General features: G+C 42.0%; 2 protein-coding genes across 5 annotated transcripts; one reads left to right on the top strand and one right to left on the bottom strand.

Moving 5' to 3' along the window:
- Window positions 1-1,186: 1,186 nt before the first annotated feature.
- Window positions 1,187-11,630, top strand: LOC125747299 (NACHT, LRR and PYD domains-containing protein 3-like). Of its 4 annotated transcripts, XM_049022366.1 has the most exons (14): window positions 1,187-1,249; window positions 1,827-2,094; window positions 2,140-2,332; window positions 2,617-2,724; window positions 2,957-3,020; window positions 3,429-3,645; window positions 4,019-5,792; window positions 6,496-6,669; window positions 6,873-7,046; window positions 7,456-7,629; window positions 7,931-8,104; window positions 8,258-8,431; window positions 8,568-8,614; window positions 9,754-11,630. In XM_049022366.1, exons 2-14 carry the CDS (start codon window positions 1,926-1,928, stop codon window positions 10,287-10,289), a joined length of 3,978 nt encoding a protein of 1,325 aa, XP_048878323.1. In that variant the 5' UTR covers window positions 1,187-1,249; window positions 1,827-1,925; the 3' UTR covers window positions 10,290-11,630. The 4 variants fall into 4 exon arrangements, with proteins under 4 accessions (XP_048878323.1, XP_048878322.1, XP_048878321.1 ...); XM_049022365.1 differs by having other exon boundaries at window positions 2,275-2,332; window positions 7,931-8,431; XM_049022364.1 differs by having other exon boundaries at window positions 2,185-2,332; window positions 7,931-8,431.
- Window positions 11,631-13,064: 1,434 nt separating this feature from the next.
- Window positions 13,065-16,411, bottom strand: LOC125748081 (probable C->U-editing enzyme APOBEC-2). Its single transcript, XM_049023893.1, has 2 exons — window positions 16,075-16,411; window positions 13,065-14,293 (listed from the first exon to the last, which is right to left on the bottom strand). The coding sequence occupies exons 1-2, from the start codon at window positions 16,284-16,286 to the stop codon at window positions 13,765-13,767; spliced, it is 741 nt and encodes a 246-aa protein (XP_048879850.1). The 5' UTR covers window positions 16,287-16,411; the 3' UTR covers window positions 13,065-13,764.
- Between the last annotated feature and the right edge of the window lie 4,139 nt (window positions 16,412-20,550).

Here is a 20,550-nt window from a genome sequence, read left to right as displayed (position 1 = left end):
AAGCTCCACAACACCACAACCATGAACAGTATATATGGGTGCAGAAAAAGGATGTATGGATTTTGTGCTAGGTCAGCTCATGTGTCTGAATTTAAGTTATTTTTCAAGTTTGAGTATAATTAAAATGTATAAACATAACATGGGTGTCATTTGAAATGTGTAAAATAGTTATACTTAAGGTCAGTTGGTAGGTAATGAATTTGTACTTGAAAACCAACAGCAAGCCAGAAAGAACTAGAATATATGCAGTGATGGTGCATGGACCAGAATACACCAAATAGTTTCATGATGAGTTACACATCAGCCTTCTGTGTTTTAAAAACATGAAAACAACAAACCTGTTCTGCTACATTCTTTCTCACAATCAATGTTCAACTATCTGGCTCCTCCCATTTTCACATAGTTCAACTAGATAGCATCTAAGGGCAGTGTGTGTGATGCTACGAGTTACGACACCATGCCTGTAATCCAAAGGTCACTGAATCACTTACTGTGTTTGGTGAAGCAATACCAACATTAGGCCCTTCCCTTTGCTATCACTATGCAGCATTGCTTCAGTTTTGCGTCTATCTAAAATTTTTCCATTTCCAATTTGTCACCCATACAATGTCTCTGTACAGTTTGAAAAAGATCCATCAGATTTTTGTTGAATTTTCACACTAACAGGGTGAAGTGTCTGAAACTGCCATTTTCTTTGCTTTCAATATGCAGTGCTGCTTCAATTTGGTGCAGTTGATGTCAAAATTTGATCAGTTTCAAGTTCCAGTTTGTCACCCAGGCAATATGTTTGCAGTTTTAAAACGATCCATCAAATGCTTTTTAAGTTATCACGTTAATGAGAAAGTGTCTATGTCGGAGGACCAGTCTCAAAACCACGTATTTTCCTTAGCCAGCGATTGCAATAAACACTTATATATTATATGCTGCATTTGTTAATTATGCTTTTTGCAGTGTATGGTACATTAGCCTGCATGCAATGCTTTGAGCAAGTAGTGACTCAGGACCAGGGATCCTGTAGGCCTAACCCCAGCAGAAGGCTGGAGTTATCCACTAAGAAAAGAAATAAATAGTAAGGGGGGGGCTCAAATAGCCCCAAGCCTCTGAGCCACTCTTCAGGACAGGATCCAAGGAAAACAGCAGTGACAATGATCATAACTTCTGTTACCTGTTGAACCTGTTTGGTAAACGAAAGTAAAAAAGATGAAAAACAGATGAGATTATTCTCAGAGACAATGAAACACTTTGAAAGGTAAGTTACGGTTTTTAAAATGCTATAACGTAACATTATACGTATATAAGTATATACATATATACGTATGGCTTTTTAAAATAGTTTTTCTGACGTGTAATTCATGACATAAAACTTATATGATGAAATGTTAAAACATCCTGTAACTCCCTAATGAGCTTTTAATCTGTAATGCTTTGCCATTCCTCGTCATGTAAAGTTCCAGGCTGTGTTTTATTTAAAAAAAGTTTCCTATTACAAAATTGTTAGCCATTTAGCTTATTCTAACAAAATATCACCAGACATTTAATACAATATCCCTGGTAAAGGGGCTGCTATGTACAAACTGCGACATAATATGTATGTAACTTAATACAACCCATTAATTTAATTGTTTAAAAGTTTGGTACAGTGTTATTATATGCTTTGACTACATTTCTAAAGAAAAGAAAATATAAATAAAATAACTCCCAATATTTAATCAGAAAACATGTTGGTTTTCATATTTGGAGAGATTTGCTGTCTTTGGAAATTTTAGCGATATTCACCTAATATGCTGAAGGAGAATTACACAGGAAGCTAACTCTACATTTCACAGGGCAAAGTGAAGAGAAAGACAAGGGAAAAAGAGGAGAGGAGAACAGTCTCCAAAACGAGTGTCTCTGAGGAGCATGTGGAGAGGGGAGCTGCCTCTAAAATGAGTGTCTCTGAGGAGCATGTGGAGAGGGGAGCTGCCTCTAAAATGAGTGTCTCTGAGGAGCATGTGGAGAGAGGAGCTGCCTCTAAAATGAGTGTCTCTGAGGAGCATGTGGAGAGGGGAGCTGCCTCTAAAATGAGTGTCTCTGAGGAGCATGTGGAGAGGGGAGGTGCCTCTAAAATGAGTGTCTCTGAAGAGCATGTGGAGAGGGGAGCTGCCTCTAAAATGAGTGTCTCTGAGGAGCATGTGGAGAGGGGAGCTGCCTCTAAAATGAGTGTCTCTGAGGAGCATGTGGAGAGGGGAGCTGCCTCTAAAATGAGTGTCGCTGAGGAGCATGTGGAGAGGGGAGCTGCCTCTAAAATGAGTGTCTCTGAGGAGCATGTGGAGAGGGGAATATCTTACAACAGGTAAAAATTAATTCCTAATGATAATTTATGTGTGACAAAGTCTACTTCAAATTAATTACAAATAAATAAATAAAATACTGCTCTTGTTGAATTCATGCTGGTGTTTGAATTTCCTGCTCAAACATTTCTACTACCTGTGCACCATCTTTGCCCTGTAAAGATGAGCAGGAGAAGGCTGTTTATTTTACATTTTAAAGTAAATACAATGAGATAGCAATGAAAATATTTTAACTGTAATAAGGAGATGAGGTTAATTGGAAGGTTGCTCTCTATGTTCAAAACAGGGTGAAGCAGGAGGAAAACGTAGAGACTCAAAGCCATCTGTCGATGAAGTCTGATTGGTCAGAACACAGATTTATAAACTTCAGTGAGCAGGACTCGCCTGATAGAAGGTCATCTTTTTTTTCAGAATCTGATTAAGTAGCATAGTTTTACTTTTGGGTGGCATATTAGCACACAACAGTTATGTGACTTTTATTCTTCTCCTATGTTGATTGAGCTGATTTTCTACCTGCTCAATGTTTGTAGACCCTGGACTGAAACCCCATGACAGTAAACCAGTTTTTTATGGTCCATCTTCATGTTTTCCATCTCGAAATGATCTTTTTAATGTTCTGTCCCCAGGGTCCTGCAGCCAAGTTGTCTGCAGAAGAATGATGAGTTTTTCAAGTTCATATACAAACTGAAGGCATGAGATGTTTTATATTTTTTTTTATTTTCAGGTTCTACAAATATAAAAACATTGAACTTACTCAATTTGCACCCATCAAACCATAATATGACACTGATATATGTTAAATAAAAAAAGAACATATGTGAATGCCTTAAAGTCGAGTAAACCCAGTTAGGGACAGATTACAGCCCATTGAAAATAAGGCAATTTGTATGTGGTTGGTTGTATTTCGATGTTAAGTGTATATAACCCACATCTTGAAATTTCGTACTGCAGTTCTGTAAAAATGGATCACTGCACTACTAGTATTTTAAAAAATGTATAGTTTAATCATTGCTTCCATAACTGCATGTTAGACTTCAGAACAGAATAACTGTATAAAATATGTATAATGTTTAAATGTATTCAATTTACTTCCTATAGGATATTATGAGGTTTGAACAGGATGAACTGAAAGAATTCAGGAGGCATTTAAGTCAGGATTACCCAGAAATCGGTGCAGGCCAACTGGTGGACTGTGATACCTTGGTTGTCCTTAAGAAGATGGTAGAGAGCTGTGGTGAAGAGAGGGCTCTGGAGATTACACAGTGCATACTGAGAGACATGGACATGAAGAAGCTCACAGAGTCAGAGGACAAGTGTAAGAGTTTGTTTTGTCTTCGGACAACAGCTGAAGGATTTATCGCTAAAAACTGGCAAATTATCTAGGCAGCTAAACTTTCGATGCCTATATCACATGTAGATCTTATACACAGAATAAACTCATGGCTTTTGCATAAAATGGAGATTAAGACAAGAACTGAATTCATGACATCACAACTAGGTTTTCTAGAGAGATCTAAATAGCAGCAGATTTAATTTCACCTTCCTAATTAAATTATTGATAAAGGGATTTAAATTTCGACACTGAGCATGCATTACTGTATGAATCATTGTGTGCAACTTGCTACAGCTGTGTTGTGATTTTTGAAATGGTGAAATGTTCTTGAACTTGCAGTTGTTTGTTCTTGCAGTGACAAGAATGTGTCAAATGAAAATGAAAGTCAAGTTGAAAAGAAAATATGAACACATACTGGAGGGGATCGCAAGTCAAGGAAATCAAACACTCCTGAGTAACATCTATACAGAACTCTATATTACAAAATGTGAGAAGGAAGATGCTAAAAATGATGGCAATGAAATGAATGAAGTGGAGATATTAGCCAGAGCACGAAGTGCAAAACAGACTACAATCAAATGCAATGACATCTTTAAACCTTTAAGTGGACAAAGTAATCGCATCAGAACTGTACTGACAAAGGGCATTGCTGGGATTGGAAAAACAGTCTCAGTTCAGAAATTCATCGTTGACTGGGCTGATGGAGAAGCAAATGAAGATGTTATTTTCGTGTTTCCTCTTCACTTTCGGGATCTTAATCTAGAGGGAGATAAAGAATACAGTCTAATGCAACTTCTTCAAAAGTACTTTCCAGAGTTAAAGGAGCTTAGTACTGAATTTTACAAGTTTAAAGTTTTATTCATCTTCGATGGACTAGATGAGTGTCAGTTTCCTCTTAATTTCCAGACAAATGACTTTTCCTCTGATTTAACAAAGAAAACATCATTGGATGTATTGCTGACCAACCTCATTAAGGGGAATCTGCTTCCGTCTGCTCTCATCTGGATAACCTCCCGACCAGCGGTAGTCAAGCAGATCCCTCATGAATATGTAGATCAAGTGACAGAGATAAATGGATTCAGTGACCCCAAGAAGGAGGAATATTTCAAAAAGAGGTTCAGGGATCACAAACAGGTTCAAAGGGTGATGTCACACCTGAAAAATTTAATAATCCTTGATGTTTTGTGTCACATACCAGTCTTTTGCTGGATTTCAGCTACTGTCCTTGAGCGAATGTTGAGTGATGAAGGCTGTAGTGGAATCCCAACAACTTTGACGCAAATGTACATACACTTCCTGCTCATTCAGATAAACATGAAGAAACAGAAGTTTCAAGGAATCCATGAGGCAACCCCAAAGGAGTTGTTAGAAGCCGAAAAACTATTCATTCTGAAACTGGGAGAATTGGCATTCAAACAACTGGAAATGGAGAAGTCACTATTTGACGAAGATGACCTGAAAGAGTGCAGCATTGACGTCACTGAGGCCTCATTGCTCTCTGGGTTGTGTACAGAGATCTTTCCTGGGGAAGACGTGGCGTCTCCGAGGAGAGTGTTCAGCTTTGTGCACCTGAGTGTTCAGGAGTTTCTGGCTGCTGTGTATGTGTTTGAATGTTTTACAAACAGAAATAAGAATTTACTTCACCAATATAAATCCAGCAAGGCCAAACTAAGGATTACTGACCTACACAAGAGTGCAGTAGATCGGGCCTTGAAGAGTCGGAATGGACACCTGGACCTCTTCCTCCGCTTCCTTCTTGCCATGTCAATAGACTCCAACCAGATACTCCTACGAGGACTCCTGCCAGTAACAGAGAACAGCTCACAGAGTCACGAGGAAACAATCACATACATACTGGAGAAGATAAGGGGGAAACTGATTCCAGAAAAAGCTGTGAATCTCTTCTTCTGTTTGAAGGAAATGAACTACAGTTCTCTAGTGGAAGAACTCAAAACATACCGGGACTCACATTCATATGCAGAACTGTCTCCTACAGAATGGTCAGCCATTGTGGTTTTGTTGCTGATATCAGAGAATGTACAGGAAGAGTTTGATTTGAAGAAATACATCAGATCTGAATTTTCACTACTAATAATATTGTCAGTGGTGCAACTCTATAAAATCGCTCTGTAAGTATCACCAGTACGGCTAAAGTTAATATCAGACTCTATACCACAGCTGAACTACATGTCATACTGAACGTTCCTTCAGATTATTCATGTCTCTCAACAATATAAGCACAGGATTTTGTTGACTTAAAAAAAACAGCATAAGTAAGTCTTTAAGTAACATCACTTAGTGGCAGCAAAAGGAAGAGGGTGAAAGCAAATGACAGTTGAACTTTTGAATGCAATAAGTCAAAAAGTATTTGATGGATCTTATTACTGTTTCACAAAAACATCAAATGGATGAAGATTGATACATGGTTTCATTCTGAGACAAGTTGCAATGAAGCAATTGTACTATGTGGCAGCAAAGTAAGGAAAGGGCAGCTGTAGAATACACTTGTGAACATAGTATCTTTGAAGGTATTTTACAGATGTTTCCAAATTTGCAGGCACATTGCATAGGTGAGAAACTGGAAGTGATCAAAGGTGCTTCCATATGGACAGTATACATAAAATTTGTATGCACACTCATGTAATCCACTGTAATGCTATAAATGTGTTTCGATTTCATAAGGTTTTGCCAGCTGACTGGAGCTTGTGTGTGTGCAGTAATTATTTTTAAGTATTTTTAGATTAAAATTGTAAATTTATGCGAAAGGTGTTTACAAAAAAACAGCAATACATTTCTGCAGTATTCATGCTTTATATAACATATTCTCTTCAGGCTGGACCAGTGTAACCTCACAGAGAAAAGCTGTAGAGCAATGGCCTCCACTATCACCTCAGGGTCATCACTTCTGAGAAAGTTAGATCTGAGCAACAATGACCTGCAGGATTCAGGAGTGAAGCTACTTTCTGAGGGACTGAGGAACCCACAGTGTAAACTGGAGAGTCTGAGGTATGTTCTTACTGGTCTGGACACTGGATGGATGGAATTTCTGGAAGCATAATGTGAATAGTGGTATGTAACGTAATCAGCATTTTGAGTATGACTTAATGGAGATGTTACAATCAGCTGCTCTCATCATTATGCAGCAGATATTCATTCATCATGATTATAATTATTAAATTGAAAATGAGTCAAACACATGCTGTTCTCAGGCTGAATCAGTGCCACCTGTCAGAGGAATGCTGTGAGGCCTTGGCCTCAGTTATCAGCTCAGACTCCTCACAGCTGAGAGAGCTGGACCTGAGCTACAACGACCTGCAGGATTCAGGAGTGAAGCTGCTCTCCGATGGACTGATGAATCCACAATGTAAACTGGAGATACTGAGGTGACTATTATTCCAAAAGCTGTAACAGTAATAGTCAGAATCAACTCACTCAAGGAATTTGGTTGCAGCCTATGGTGTCTGTCATTAGACAGAATCGTTTACAGACAACATGCAATATGACTTGCATGTCATATGCAAGTCATATACAAATTAATTACAATATACATAAATAGGAATAATGAGTATTATGCATGGGAATGATATTGTACAGTATAGTATTTGTAGATATGAGGCTGGGTGTAAAGACAAGAGTAGCTGCAACATAGCAGATGATGATGGTAGCTCTCCACAATAATTTAAATAATCCTCTGGATTTTTAAAATTACATATGATAGGTCAGAACAGTTGAGTGTTTTGTGTTCACAACACATAATGGGTGTTTATGAATGACTTCTGATTGGCTCTGCAGGCTGTCGGGCTGTCAAGTCACAAAGGCAGGTTGTGCTTCTCTGGCTTCAGCTCTGAAGTCAAACCCCTCACATCTGAGAGAGCTGGACCTGAGCTACAATCAGCCAGGAGAGTCAGGAGTGAAGAGGCTTTCTGGTTTGCTGCAGCTTTCTCGCATCAAACTGGAGAAACTTCGGTATGTAGAATGTGTTTGCTTAGTCAGTCCAACATACAGTTTTTGTTGCTTCCAAGCTATCAAAAAATGCTCTGTGTCATTGCAAGCCCAGTGGTGGATTGGCATCCACTGTAGACTGCCCCCTGTCTGCTACCCTGCGCCAAGACAGGACTAAGGCTTACCGTCACCTTACCTTAGTTAACAGTGAATAACTAGTATCAACAAAACTTCACGATCGATAATGATTTTGGTGTATAAATACTGCAGCAGGTATACTCACATGGTGAAAAGGCTTTTCAAATTCATTTTATACCCATATTAGATTGACCTGGTGTAATCTTAAAGAGGAACTCTGCGAAGATCTGGCCTCAGTTCTCAGTTCAGAATCCTCACAGCTGAGAGAGCTGGACCTGAGTGACAACGACCTGCAGGATTCAGGAGTGAAGCTGCTCTCTGCTGGACTGAGGAATCCACACTGTAAACTGGAGACACTGAGGTCAGTACTGCTAAGGAACTGTAACTGTAAAGAGAAGATTCTGAAGTTAATAGTACTGAGGGATTCACATATTAATATGAACACATTTATGTTGCAGGTGTTAAAATTAAGTGTGAATGGAATATTTTGGTTTGTTTGCCTGTCTGTCTGCAGGTTGTCAGGCTGTCAAGTCACAGAGGTAGGTTGTGCTTCATTGGCTTCAGCTCTGCATGCAAACCCCTCACATCTGAGAGAGCTGGACCTGACCTACAACTACCCAGGAGAGCCAGGAGTGAGACTGCTCTCTGCTGGCCTGGAGGACCCCAGGTGGAAACTGGAGAAACTGCAGTATGTACTTTCTAATTGCTCGTTTATTATAAAACTGGATAAGATGTGTAAACTTTTGTGAGATGGACAGTAAAACAGACTGCGATGTCACAACAGCAGTGAAGTTCAATTTGTGTTTCTTCTGCTTCTTCAATAGCATGGATTATGGTGGAGAATGCAGGATCAGATCAGGACCAAGAAAATGTAAGCCTGATGAAGTCGGTTTCGGAATCTTTCCCCCATTCTTTATTACTCTATTCAGGAGTCTTCCTTTCATTTGTTATCCATACTTTTTAAAAGAATTATTATTTAACTGAAACTGCCATGGCAGTGTAAATTAAACCATCCACTGGCCCAATAACAGAATCCAGCTGAAGCCACTGATGGTATTACATGCATGTAGGTCACCCCCAACATTTCTGGAAATGAAACTTTCATTTAAACTGAATTATATCTGACTTCAAATCATTTGAGGTTTTGCTTTTAGGGAGACATAGATATAATCGCTGTAATCTGGCATTATTCTGATATCTTCTAGATGTTTCTTACTCTTAATTAAACCCTTAACTCCCTCCATCCATTTTCAGTAACTTCTCGATTTTGTTCTGTTTTATTTTGTTATTGAAGTGCTACGGTACAAATCCTGTGTTTATATATGTGCTGAACAAGAAAATCATTATAACCCAAAGCTTAAATAATATGCGTTTAACGTTTTAATGGGATTGTTTTTCCATCCAGCTTCTGTAACTGCTTGTCCTATTCAGGCTTCCGGGGGGTCCAGAGCCTATTCTGGAGGCTGTGGGTGCAAGACAGGGAACAACCCAGTAGAGGGCGCCAACCAATCCTTAACTCATTCATTCTAGACTGATGCTGCCCAGGATTCTCTTTGGTCGATTTGAAATCAGTTTGGTCTTCGTTGAGGGACTGTAGGGCAGCTGCAGACCAGAACTATGTCAGCATGATTAGTCAGTTCAGCCCAGGGACTGACCACGTAACACAGTTATACCAAGTATAGACGTCAATAAAAGGAGTGACTCCCCATCTATCCTGGATGCCCGTTAAATAACCCACCAATGAAAGAGTCCCATTGTATATAGAAATAACCTAATCAAGAACCCAGTTTGAATACTTATTTTACAGGAGATTTAGCGATGGAACTAGAAAGACCCATCTGTCTCTCTTTCCTCTGGGTTCTGTGGTTCTCCCTCCAGCATAGGACAAGCAGGACTGAACAATAGATGGATGGGTTAGGGTTAGGGTCAGGGTAACGCCATTTGTGTGTGTTTAAAGAGCAGCAGTGTGGTCCTAATTATGGCATTTTTGATTCTTATTTTTCACTGCAGATGCTTGCCAGGTCACACTGGACCCCGACACGGCTCACAGACAGCTGTCTTTGTCTGAGAAGAACAGAAGGGTCACATATACATTAGAGGAGCAGCCATGTACTGACCTCGAGAGATTTAACTTCTGGTTTCAAGTTTTGTGCAAAGAGGGTCATTCTGGCCGCTGCTACTGGGAGGCTGAGTGGGGGGGGGAATTCGGAGCTGGGTTTGGAGTGACATGTAAAGAAATCAGTAGGAAAGGGATGGGTTATGACTGTATGTTTGGAGGGAGTCACCTTTCTTGGGCTTTACGTTGCCATGCGGGGAAGGATTGTCTTGCCAGTCACAATAAGATGCACACTTGCATTTCTGTCACCCCCTCACCTAAAGTTGGAGTGTATTTAGACTGGCCGGCTGGTACTTTATCCTTTTACAAAGTCTCCTCTAATGAATTGACCCTCCTGTACAGATTTACCTCTACATTCACTAAGCCCCTATATCCAGGGTTTTGGATTTCGAATAAAGGCTCATCAGTGTCCCTCTGCCAGATCGACTAAAGTAGTTTAGCCCAGTCTTGAGCATTCATATGAAGAGGCTGATTTGACATAATTTAAAACAGGGTTTAAATATAGATAGAGCCTGGTAGAGCCCAGCTTCGCCTCATCATATCTAAAACACACCTTGCCTGAGGACAGCTCCACCTCCTTACACGTTAACATTAACCTTTAATGTCCCAAACTTTAGTAAATGACTCACAGTTAGTGCTTTAATAAAATGTCAGTTTTCCACTAAAAATCATGTTTTCCATCAGCTTTTATTATTTTTCATTAATAACTCTGACCCAACATTCATTTCTCAAGTGAATGACAGATGCCAGCATGATGCCCTGAATTCTGACCCATGGTTTTGGGGTCTGACTTACTTTACTTACCATACTGCTGCTCAAACTTGACTTACTAGCTAGACTCTGAGGTACAACATGTGTAAAAAGAAATTTGTGAATAGCTTGATAATGCATTTTCGAGTTTCATTTACATGCTATGTTTTCAAAAAAAATCAAGAAATATTTAATCACGCAATATACAGTACCCATATAAAATAAAAATACCTTTTTAGTCAGTTTTTAGTTTATTTTGCATTGCTTTAAAGTGGTGACACAGCAGACCAACAAATTAAGATACTGCATTGTTAAGATTGTGATCATAGATATACATAATTACTAATAAACTAATGTAGAGTGGCTCATTTAAGCCCCGCCCCCTGCCATGTACCTCGCACTATCTCTATAAACTGCCAGTAACTCTGTTTATAGCGTATAATTTAGCAGTTTGCTTGCCAGGCTGTGCTGATTATTACACGTTTAAGCTGTATGACTTTAATCACATTTGCATTCATATAGATTTGAAAATGACAATATCTAAAAAAGCATTTATAACATGTTTATTATACATGAGGTTTAGATTGGTAAGTAAACTGGTTTAAAGTTTAATATTGAAATTGTCTGTTTCCCACCTTGTTAAGTCATTGTTGATGAAATCATAAACGTGATCAGTGTCTTCACATAGAAGGGTATCATTAATAATTAATAATAATATATAACTAAAGGTAGACAGAGCAAATTTGTTAAAGGAGAGCATCAAACTGGTAGCCCTTCGTATGGCTCAGTATCTGTGAAGTAGCTCTCAGTTTAGACAATGAAAATCTATTTGTAACTGAGTGAGAAAATCACAGCCTGAATTTTATATGAAACTTGTATTAAATATTTATAGTATATAGTACATGTATAGTATATGTATTATATTGTAGTGATGATGTTCTGTTGTATTATATGGTGTATATATATGTTTTAGTTGCTGTAGAAACCAATAACAAATAAAAACTTAAATATTTTAAGCCTGTCTAAGGTTTTCATGGAGTTTGTGGTGTAGAATGGAAAAATGTACCCCTGGCTGGACATTGTTTTTCTGAGGAGGAGGACAATGTCCGTTTTTTAATGGAAACATGGCTGGTGTAGGAATGGACTGACAGCATGTTAAACTGGGGAAAAGATGATTTTTTCGTTTGGGTACTGAGGTGACATCCAGAGAGAAGAGTTTCGGGACTGATGAAATGTCATCACAGGCCCCTGCTCTGCTCAACACTTTCAGTCTGGTGAAATACGGTTTCCTTGGTAGATTAATGGGATGCTTGATGTTGAGGATCCAAAGAGTGTATTGAGTTCGAAGGGCAATTTCAGATGAAACCGCACTTCGAGTCTTGTATCTTGTCAGAGGATCACATGATCAGTGACTCATGAAGCATCGCTCCCCATAGAGACACGCTATTGGTTCATCTGAAATTTTGGAGCTGTAAATACACAGATTGAACCCCAATGGGTTGAGGGTTGTAATTCACTGATACTATGTCTAAAGTCAAGGCTCTGGTATATGGGTAGAAGGCAGAAGTTCTCCATAAAGACGCGTATTTTTCATTGAAATTTCATGGAAACCCCATCCTCACTGTCTGTCATGAAGTAGTTTCATGAGACCGAATGCTTTCCCGCCATTGGAGGAGGGGAAGATGTACGCTGCTAATCGTCAGTAGCAGACACAGACAGACCGCCGTAGGGCTCCCCAGCTTCGATGGATAAGGAATAGATGAACCTAGGTGCTAGCTTTCTCAGCTTAACCTTCAGGGGCAGGTCTTTGGTAGTCATACTTTCTGACCAAACTACAGCTCAGGTACAGTTTGGTGACATTAGATGGTTTTAAGGCACGTTTTATTTAAACAAGGATTTTAAAACAGATATAAAACGATAGTGAATATACCTGAAATTGCATTTCAGTGAATTTCTCTGTGATGTTCTGAAGGGCAGGAAATTAATTTGTTCTTCTTCTAATGTGTGTCTTTGATTGTAGGTTCAGACACTCAAAGGTCATGCTGCTTACAGGTATAAACACGTGCTGCTTGGAAACAAGTGCAAGGTATTGTGTGCATTTCTGGGATTGTGTAAAAGTTACTTATCTTCATTTCACTGTATCTACACTGCATTATTCAGTGCAAACACTGAACAGATGAACGGTGCAGACACATCTTCCCTATTTGTCTTTGCTTTCTTTGATTGTGTCTTAAGAACTCGTCAAAAGTCATAATTAATTAAACAATCACCTACTGCTCCAAGTTCTTCTAAATACTCGGGTTTAATACTGCCATCAAAAAACATGCAGTTAAGCTGATTGATTAGTAATAAGAATGACAACAAGTACAGCATCATTATGAAGTTGTATCATTGCAGCCATTGGATGTTCACTTTCAGTGGCTGAAAAATACAGACATATTTTTTGGTCAGGTCCTTCATTTCTGGTCAGGTCTTTTATTCCTCAAAGACAATTTCCATGACATTAATCAGACATCAACACTCAAGGACATATCAGTGGCTTTTACCGTCGTGAAAAACAACACTCCACACCCTGCGTATACACATCCAGAAATAATTAACCACCCATCAGAGGCATTTGGAAGAAGTTACGTAGGTCAGAAAGAACGTTTTCAGTAAATGATACAATAACAAACAGAACAACTAACTGGAAAAATGTGTGTCAGTGTTTGCATGACATGATATATCTTTACACGTCATACACATCTCTGTTATCTTTAATTGAACTGCACTTAAAGAAAACAGTTCCAACTACTTCAAAGTTCTTCGGACAGCACTGTAAATGACACTGCTTTCAAAGGAATTTCATTCTCAGCACCCAGGAATTGCTCTTATTTATCAATTCGAGTCCCAGGAAACAAAAATAAAAAATTGTCTATCAGATCGTGAACTGTGACTTGACAGAGGATTTCAAATCAAACACTCTTCTTCAAAACTTTCTTTTTACTAAACTATACTAGATTAGAGACAACCAAGTGTAGGATGAGCAAATAATTTACTAAACGAATTGATAAAACTCCAGAATTTGTCCGTCTCCAAGGCGACATATTTTGCCTTCATAATGGTACTGAGCTGTACTCTATTGGCAGACTATAACTAGGGGGCAGCATTTCCTGTTACTCTAGGATCTCAGCCAGCTTCTCTTGGTAATATTCGTAGTTGTCTTTGCAGTCCTCCCAAAGGGCAAAGCTCTGCTCCTCATTCTCCACAAAGGTATCCCAAGTGTACGTAAAGTCCAAGGGCTTCATCATGCGTAGCTTACAGCCCGCAGCCGCTAGCGCCTTGAGCCCCGCCCGGATCTCAGGCTCCTCCCACATGAACAGGCGGGCTATGTAGATGGTGAGGCGCAGGGTCCTGCGGGCCTGGAGGATCTCTACCAGTTTTGCGGCACAGGAGGCACAGGGGCTGGACGACACATACCAGGTGACCATGTAATTTAGATTGGTGTCGTGCTGCGGGAGCACCTGTTGGAAGAAGGCCTCTTCGGCATGGCTGCCCACGTGCTCGTCCTCCAGGTAGCCTCGCTGCAACACGGCATTGCTGCTTTGTGAGTCCACAAGGAAACACAGGAAGGTCTTGTTGCGGCCTGAGGAATATTCCACATTCTTAAACTGGAACTTGAAGAAGAAGGGGTCTATCCGATCCCTGGAAAAGCAGCAAAAAAAGATGAGGCAGCATATATTAATAACGGAACTTAGGCAAGAATTATCATTTTCTGGTGGTAATTATCAGTGAATTCCCTCTCATCCAAGAATTAAATGTTCAATCGCACTGTAGTGAGATGGTTTGAAATACTGGTGATAATTCGTGATGTTTAATTCAGAAGAAGTTAGGTACCATTAATATGGCTCCATGACCTCATCAGTGATATTGTGGTATTATATGTGAGCAGCAGGTAGTCGATGATTACGGACAGATTACGAACCATGAAAAGTCCCTGCTGACATTTACTTAAAAAAAAAACACTTTAATCCAGCAGTTACAACAATAAAAAAAATCAAGCAACATAGACACATAATTCAAATTAAAATTAAAAATAATTAAAAAAGTAATTATTGCAGTGGATAAATTCTCAAGATTTGTTGTTATGGGATCTTCAGGCTCTGGAGACTTTGAAGGAAGGAGGAGATGATGCCTTTTGCAGGGGAGGGGCCGGCATGGTACTTCCACACCAAATGTGGCCAACAGCCCCGTATGTCTGGCTTGTCAGACAGCTATAATTAGCACAATGATATCAGAGGCTAGTCGTTTGGCTTTTATTGGGCTGCAGTGCCCAGAAACCATTGATTTCCTGATGGTCTTGCTCATCCTCAGGGAGCAAGAACGAGTGGCTTCCTATGAGATCAACCAGCCTCCATGTCTGGACTAGTAAATGAATGTGTTCTTTATCCTTACAAAGCCATTTATGGAGTGCAGACCCTGGAGTTTATCTCGGGACACAGAGGGCTCTAGGACCCTGCAGAGTCCATCACAGGGAATTCTAAGGCAATGTTTCTCAGCTGGCGGGTTGCGACCCCAAAGTGGGTCACAAGACTATTTTCAGTGGTTCACGGTGCATGGTGCGTGGTTTGAAAAATTAAATTAAATAAAATATATTGGCTCTGCTCTGAGGAAATGGCAATTTGAATATGGAAACAGTGCAGTGGTTAGAGAGAACTGTGAATACAGCAAGTGCCCTGGACTACTAATTTGAAAATCACCCTTTACGTGGTTCCCCGGGCCAGCGCAAGAGCGGTCTTCCTCCTGACTTAGCAATGGCAGCTATACTTAGATTTCATGCAATATCAGTGTCGACCAGCAGGTGTCACCATGCATGCAAAAGTACATTCATTTTCTCACATTTAGCAAGCTTCACAATGCCTGAGATTTATAAATTGCATTTAAATGAAAGAGATCACAGTCAGCTCCACTGACTAAATTTAAATATTTATGCTACGGTACAAATCTGCGCTGTAATGCAAGCCATACAGCAATGAAGTATAGCTAGTTCTTCATGTGGAAAAATCTTGATCCAGACCCAGCAGAACATAATCTTTCCATGGGAATTTTTTGTTAACAAATTTTTATTTATTTTTTAAGTATTGTTAACTTAATTACACTGACTAAGAATTAAGCACCACATCCTTCATCCTCCTCTTCAAAGAAAGCTTAAGCCTCAATGGATTGGCAGAGTCTTACAGCCTGCAGCGACAAGTATCAGTTTTAGATATTTCTTAACATTTTAAATCATGACAATTGTTAGCGGATGCGCAGGATATTGTTAATATCGGCAAATGTTTTTGACAGAGTCCCCGTTTCGTCATCGTTCTGACATTACACACATGCCCGAGAGGCAGCTCTGCACTCGCGGGTTTCGCATCTTGTCCAATGCCGGCGCTTTCCGACCATTTGTGGATCCCTTGTGAAGATGGCAGTGACACACTCACCCTCTGATAATCTCGAAGGGCGGTAGCTCTGGGACGCCCTCCTGCTGTGCTCCCTCCTCGCCGGCCGAGGGCAGCTCAGGGGTCTCTCCATTCCCCTGTGGGTCTGTCCCCTTTGCCAGGGCCCCCACTGCTTGGCCCATAGCCTCCTCCTTCTGAGCCTGCTTCCGGGCAGCCGGCTGGCCCACGGTCCGGGTCTCCTTGCTGTCGGCCATGTGTGAGGATGATGGTGAGGACGAGGTCCCTTTGGGGGCTGAACCCAGGAGGAGAGACAGTAACGAGGTGCGCAGGGCACAGAGACGTTGGATGAAATGCCACGAAGCACTGGAGGAGGGTTTCGGGGGGGGGGAGGGTGGGGGGTGGAAGTGGCTGGCCCCCTGGCAGCTGTCCCCCTCCCTCCAGACTCTGCTAAAAAAAGCTCCAAAGATACTCGGGTCTGTGTGGAGGGTCAATGCAAGAAGGGTTACTGTATGCATGAAGGTGGCAGCCATTTTGTTTCTCACATTACCCCCCCCCTCCCAGCTGTCCCTACCCACCACACCTGTAATAGCATGTTTGCACACTTATTATTAGTATTCTACCGAAGTTGCCCCGCTGCCTTGTCTGCCATCAAGGGGTCGACATACCAGCTACCCCTAAAGCCAATGTTACACATTAAAGCCAGTTTATTATTATTTCCATATAGCAGCATACATGGTTCTTAGCGTATCTACATTGATAAAGGACCATAATGGGTGGGAGAGATCATACAAATACAGCTCTGAAAAAATTAAGCGAAAACAGCGATGTGTTTAGTTGCACTATATGGTTTATGGGTATGCACCTCTGTAAAATATATATATATATTGCAAATTCCTGCTTGGTTCTTCTCTGCTACTCTGTGATGAAGGGCTTCCTCCTTGCTTTGTAGGTCTTTAAGAGTTTCTAACTGTTCTAGCAGTGCACTTCACACCATTCAATGTTTCCCATTCTTTTTGGGATAAGTTAACGGTCATCTTTGGTGTTACAAAGTTGCTTCTGCCCTCTACTTAAGAACAGAAGAAATTTAGAAATGAGAGGTGGTCGTTCAGCTAATCAAGGACACTTCAACTAATATTCAACTAATAGCTTAAAGTTGTTCAAATCTTTTCTAGCTCTGATTTAAATGAACCCAAGGTTTTAGCTTGCACTACACTATTCCATACTCTACACGCTGTGTAAAGAAGTGCTTCCTCAAATCCAGTTTAAAATGATCTGCTAATTTCCATTAATAGCCACGAGGTCATGTATCTGAACTGATATTGAAGTAACTATCATGGCATGATTTTTAAATTGTAATAATGTCTAATGCAGCCATTGAGTGTATTTTTTACTTAGCTGGTTTCTGGTCATTGCCATTGTCTCTTGCTTCACTTTGTACTGCTGTCTTAGAAACTTGGAGCCTGGAAGCGTTCCAGTTCACAGAGCGGTCTCTTAATTTTTTACAGAGCTGTATACAAATGACATCAACACCTGGTGAAATACCACCCCCCCCCCCCACTCCCACCTATTTGAGTTACAAAACAGCAAGCTCTTCCATCATGATAGCTTTTCAAATCTTCTTGTCTCATTTCAGACTACTTTCATTCATGCTCTACTTAATAATTAATCTATTGCAGTTGTATTTTGTTCCAGTACATGGAGGAGGGGCTGTAGAGACATTTTGTCTTAGAGGTTGTTAAAATTACCTGGAATCATGACGTTGTGATGTTGCTCTGGGATCAGTGATGTTTCCTGTGATTTTCAGCCCATTGATAATGTTACCATAGGGCACCAGGACCCTCCAATTTGGTTCCAACTGGTTGTGCTGGTCTGAGTGGCTCCACAGACACCCAAACACCCAAGGGTTGGTATCTTACCAATTTATTTTACAACAAGAATAAAAACACACTTTAAAACGCCAAGGCTAGCCGATGGCATACAAAAACGTCATAAAAATTTAGTCCGTTCAGGGCCCACTGTCAGATCAGCGGGGCCAGGCGATGTCCGTGCAACAGATGATCCCCACAAGCCCGGTTCCGTCCGCCCCAGCCTATAAGGGTGACAAACACAAGGCGAGCAAACAGATTCTACCACAGCACGACCCACAATCGCCGTATAGGAATACCGAGGGTATCGCGACAAAGGCACACTACCGCACACTTATCACCCCCACAGGGCACCACAATAATCACACACACACAAATCGAAACACCCGTACACACCCACTACAAACGACACCATATCACGGTATCCACTACAGGGAGGATTGGTAACCTGGTTTCGAACACCCGCCACTATATCAGCCTAAACCAGACCCCAGATCCGACGCCGACCCGATATTTGGCTCTGTCCAAGCGAACAGAGTTTTCACTTAACTCGCTGCGGGGGGGAATGCCCAGTTACTCTCCCCCGCTCCGGCGTCCCAGCGACTCCTTCCCCGACAGAGCGTCTCGAGACGCGATCGCCACTCGGGGTGCTCCGCTCTCCAGTATCGGCTCCCCTGTCCACTCTCCGGTGCGTCTTCTCCCGATGCCTCGTCCGGTGTTTCTTCTGTCCTTTCCCTGGTGCACCTTTTTCCGGTCTCGCCTCCGGGTCTCTGCTGTCCACTCCCTGGTGCGCCTTTTTCCGGTCTCTCCTCCGGGTCTCTTGTCCTAACTTCCAGGGTGCCTTTTCTGTAATGCGATCCTCCCCCTTCACTTTCCCAACCAATCCCAACCATTGTTCCAACGCCGCAATTGTCAAGGCAATTAATTAGTCCCGCGATCCCGGCTGACGTACCAAAGGCACAAGGATAAACAAAACCCACATGCCCATAATACCCACGTGACACTCCTCCCTACTTTTTCATAGGCACGTCCTCGAGCCTGCTCCCAGTGGTACATTAAAACTTCCCCAAAAAAACACACCATGCATCAATCATACACCATAGCATGCCTTCAGGTATACCGCACTGGTTTCTTTCCAAAATTAGCCCGCTGTGACCTGCGTACTGTCTCCACACCCCCACCAACACTACTTCCTGGTCCTTGGGAATACTCCCGCCTATACCCAGGAGCTGGCCCATTGGGCAAATACGGGGCACCCCAACAGGGCCACCCCATCCACCTGGGTCCCTCCTGAGAACGTGGTGGCTCAACCTGAGGCTCCACCACTGGCTTCGGAGTAAACTTACAGGTACGTAATCGGTTCCTATGCACTGTCCTTAAAGGCCCATCTCTGCCTTCCGGCCTCACCTGGTAGACTGGAATCCCAGACGGTAATTGCCCTACCACCACACAAGGGGTTCTTTCCCACCGATTAGCAAGTTTACCCAGCCCCATCTTCCTAAAGGTACGTATCAGCACCCTTTCCCCAGGTAAGAGGGGCTCCCCCTGCACCTTCTTGGAATGAAACTGTACCTGGTGATCACTGGCCCTGGCAGAATGCTCAATCACTTTCTGATAGGCCCTGGCCAACCGCTGGTGATGCTGCTGTACCCACCCCTCTACAGACACCTGCTCCTGCCCGGTCCACGTTCCCAACACTAAATCCAACGGGAGCCGCGCCTGGGTGCCAAACATGACATAATGAGGGGTGAAACCGGTAGATGCATGGACAGTAGTGTTATAAGCCTTCACCAACTCTGGCAAAGCTTCCACCCACCTGCTCTGTCGCTCTTCATTTAGCGTACCCAACAGGTTTAAAAGAGTCTGGTTAAAACGTTCGCAGGTCCCATTACCCTGAGGGTGATAAGGACTAGTCCTACTCTTCCTACATCCATAATACCTGCACAACTCTGCCACCAGTTTAGACTCGAAATTGGCCCCCTGATCAGAATGGAAGCGCTGTGGGCAACTGAATGGCTGTATGACAGTATGCCAAAGGGCTTGTGCAACAGTGCGTGCAGTCTGGTCCTTGGTGGGAATCACCCACGCAAATCTGGAAAACAAGTCAGTCACAACCAGCAGGTTCTGGTAATCATCACAGGGTCGACCCAATGTTAAAAAATCCATACCCACCACCTCCAAGGGAGCAGAGGTCACAATGGGGACCAGGGGGGCCTTGCCTTCAGTCCGGGACTTGCGGACGACACACCTCTCACACGCAGCAATCCAATCTCTATTGTCCGTTTCCATGTTCAGCCAAAAGAATCGTCTACGGAGGGCTGAAAGGGTCTTCTCTCCTCCCAAATGGCCTACCTGGGCATGGACCTCCTCCCATACTGCCTTCCTCCCAGAGAGGGGAACCAGTATCTGCCCATGAACCTCCAGAGTGGCGGAGTCCTGGATTCTCCTCATCAATACCCCTTCCCTCAATGACAAGCGGGGCCAGTGTCTCAATAGTTTACGCACCACCTCACCTGCCCGCTTCCTCTCAGTCCCATCAGGAAGATGTCCTCTGGACACATACTCTGCCAACTGCCTCAGAGCCACGTCTTGACTTTGGAGCTTTTTCCATCGTGCGGGGTCCCACCCCCAGCTTGGCTCCTCCTCCACCTGT

Source organism: Brienomyrus brachyistius, chromosome 8 (genome assembly GCF_023856365.1).
Source record: "Brienomyrus brachyistius isolate T26 chromosome 8, BBRACH_0.4, whole genome shotgun sequence".
Classification (NCBI taxonomy): domain Eukaryota; kingdom Metazoa; phylum Chordata; class Actinopteri; order Osteoglossiformes; family Mormyridae; genus Brienomyrus; species Brienomyrus brachyistius.
Note: the sequence above shows the minus strand (reverse complement) of the source record. Positions and strands in the feature narration are given on the sequence as shown.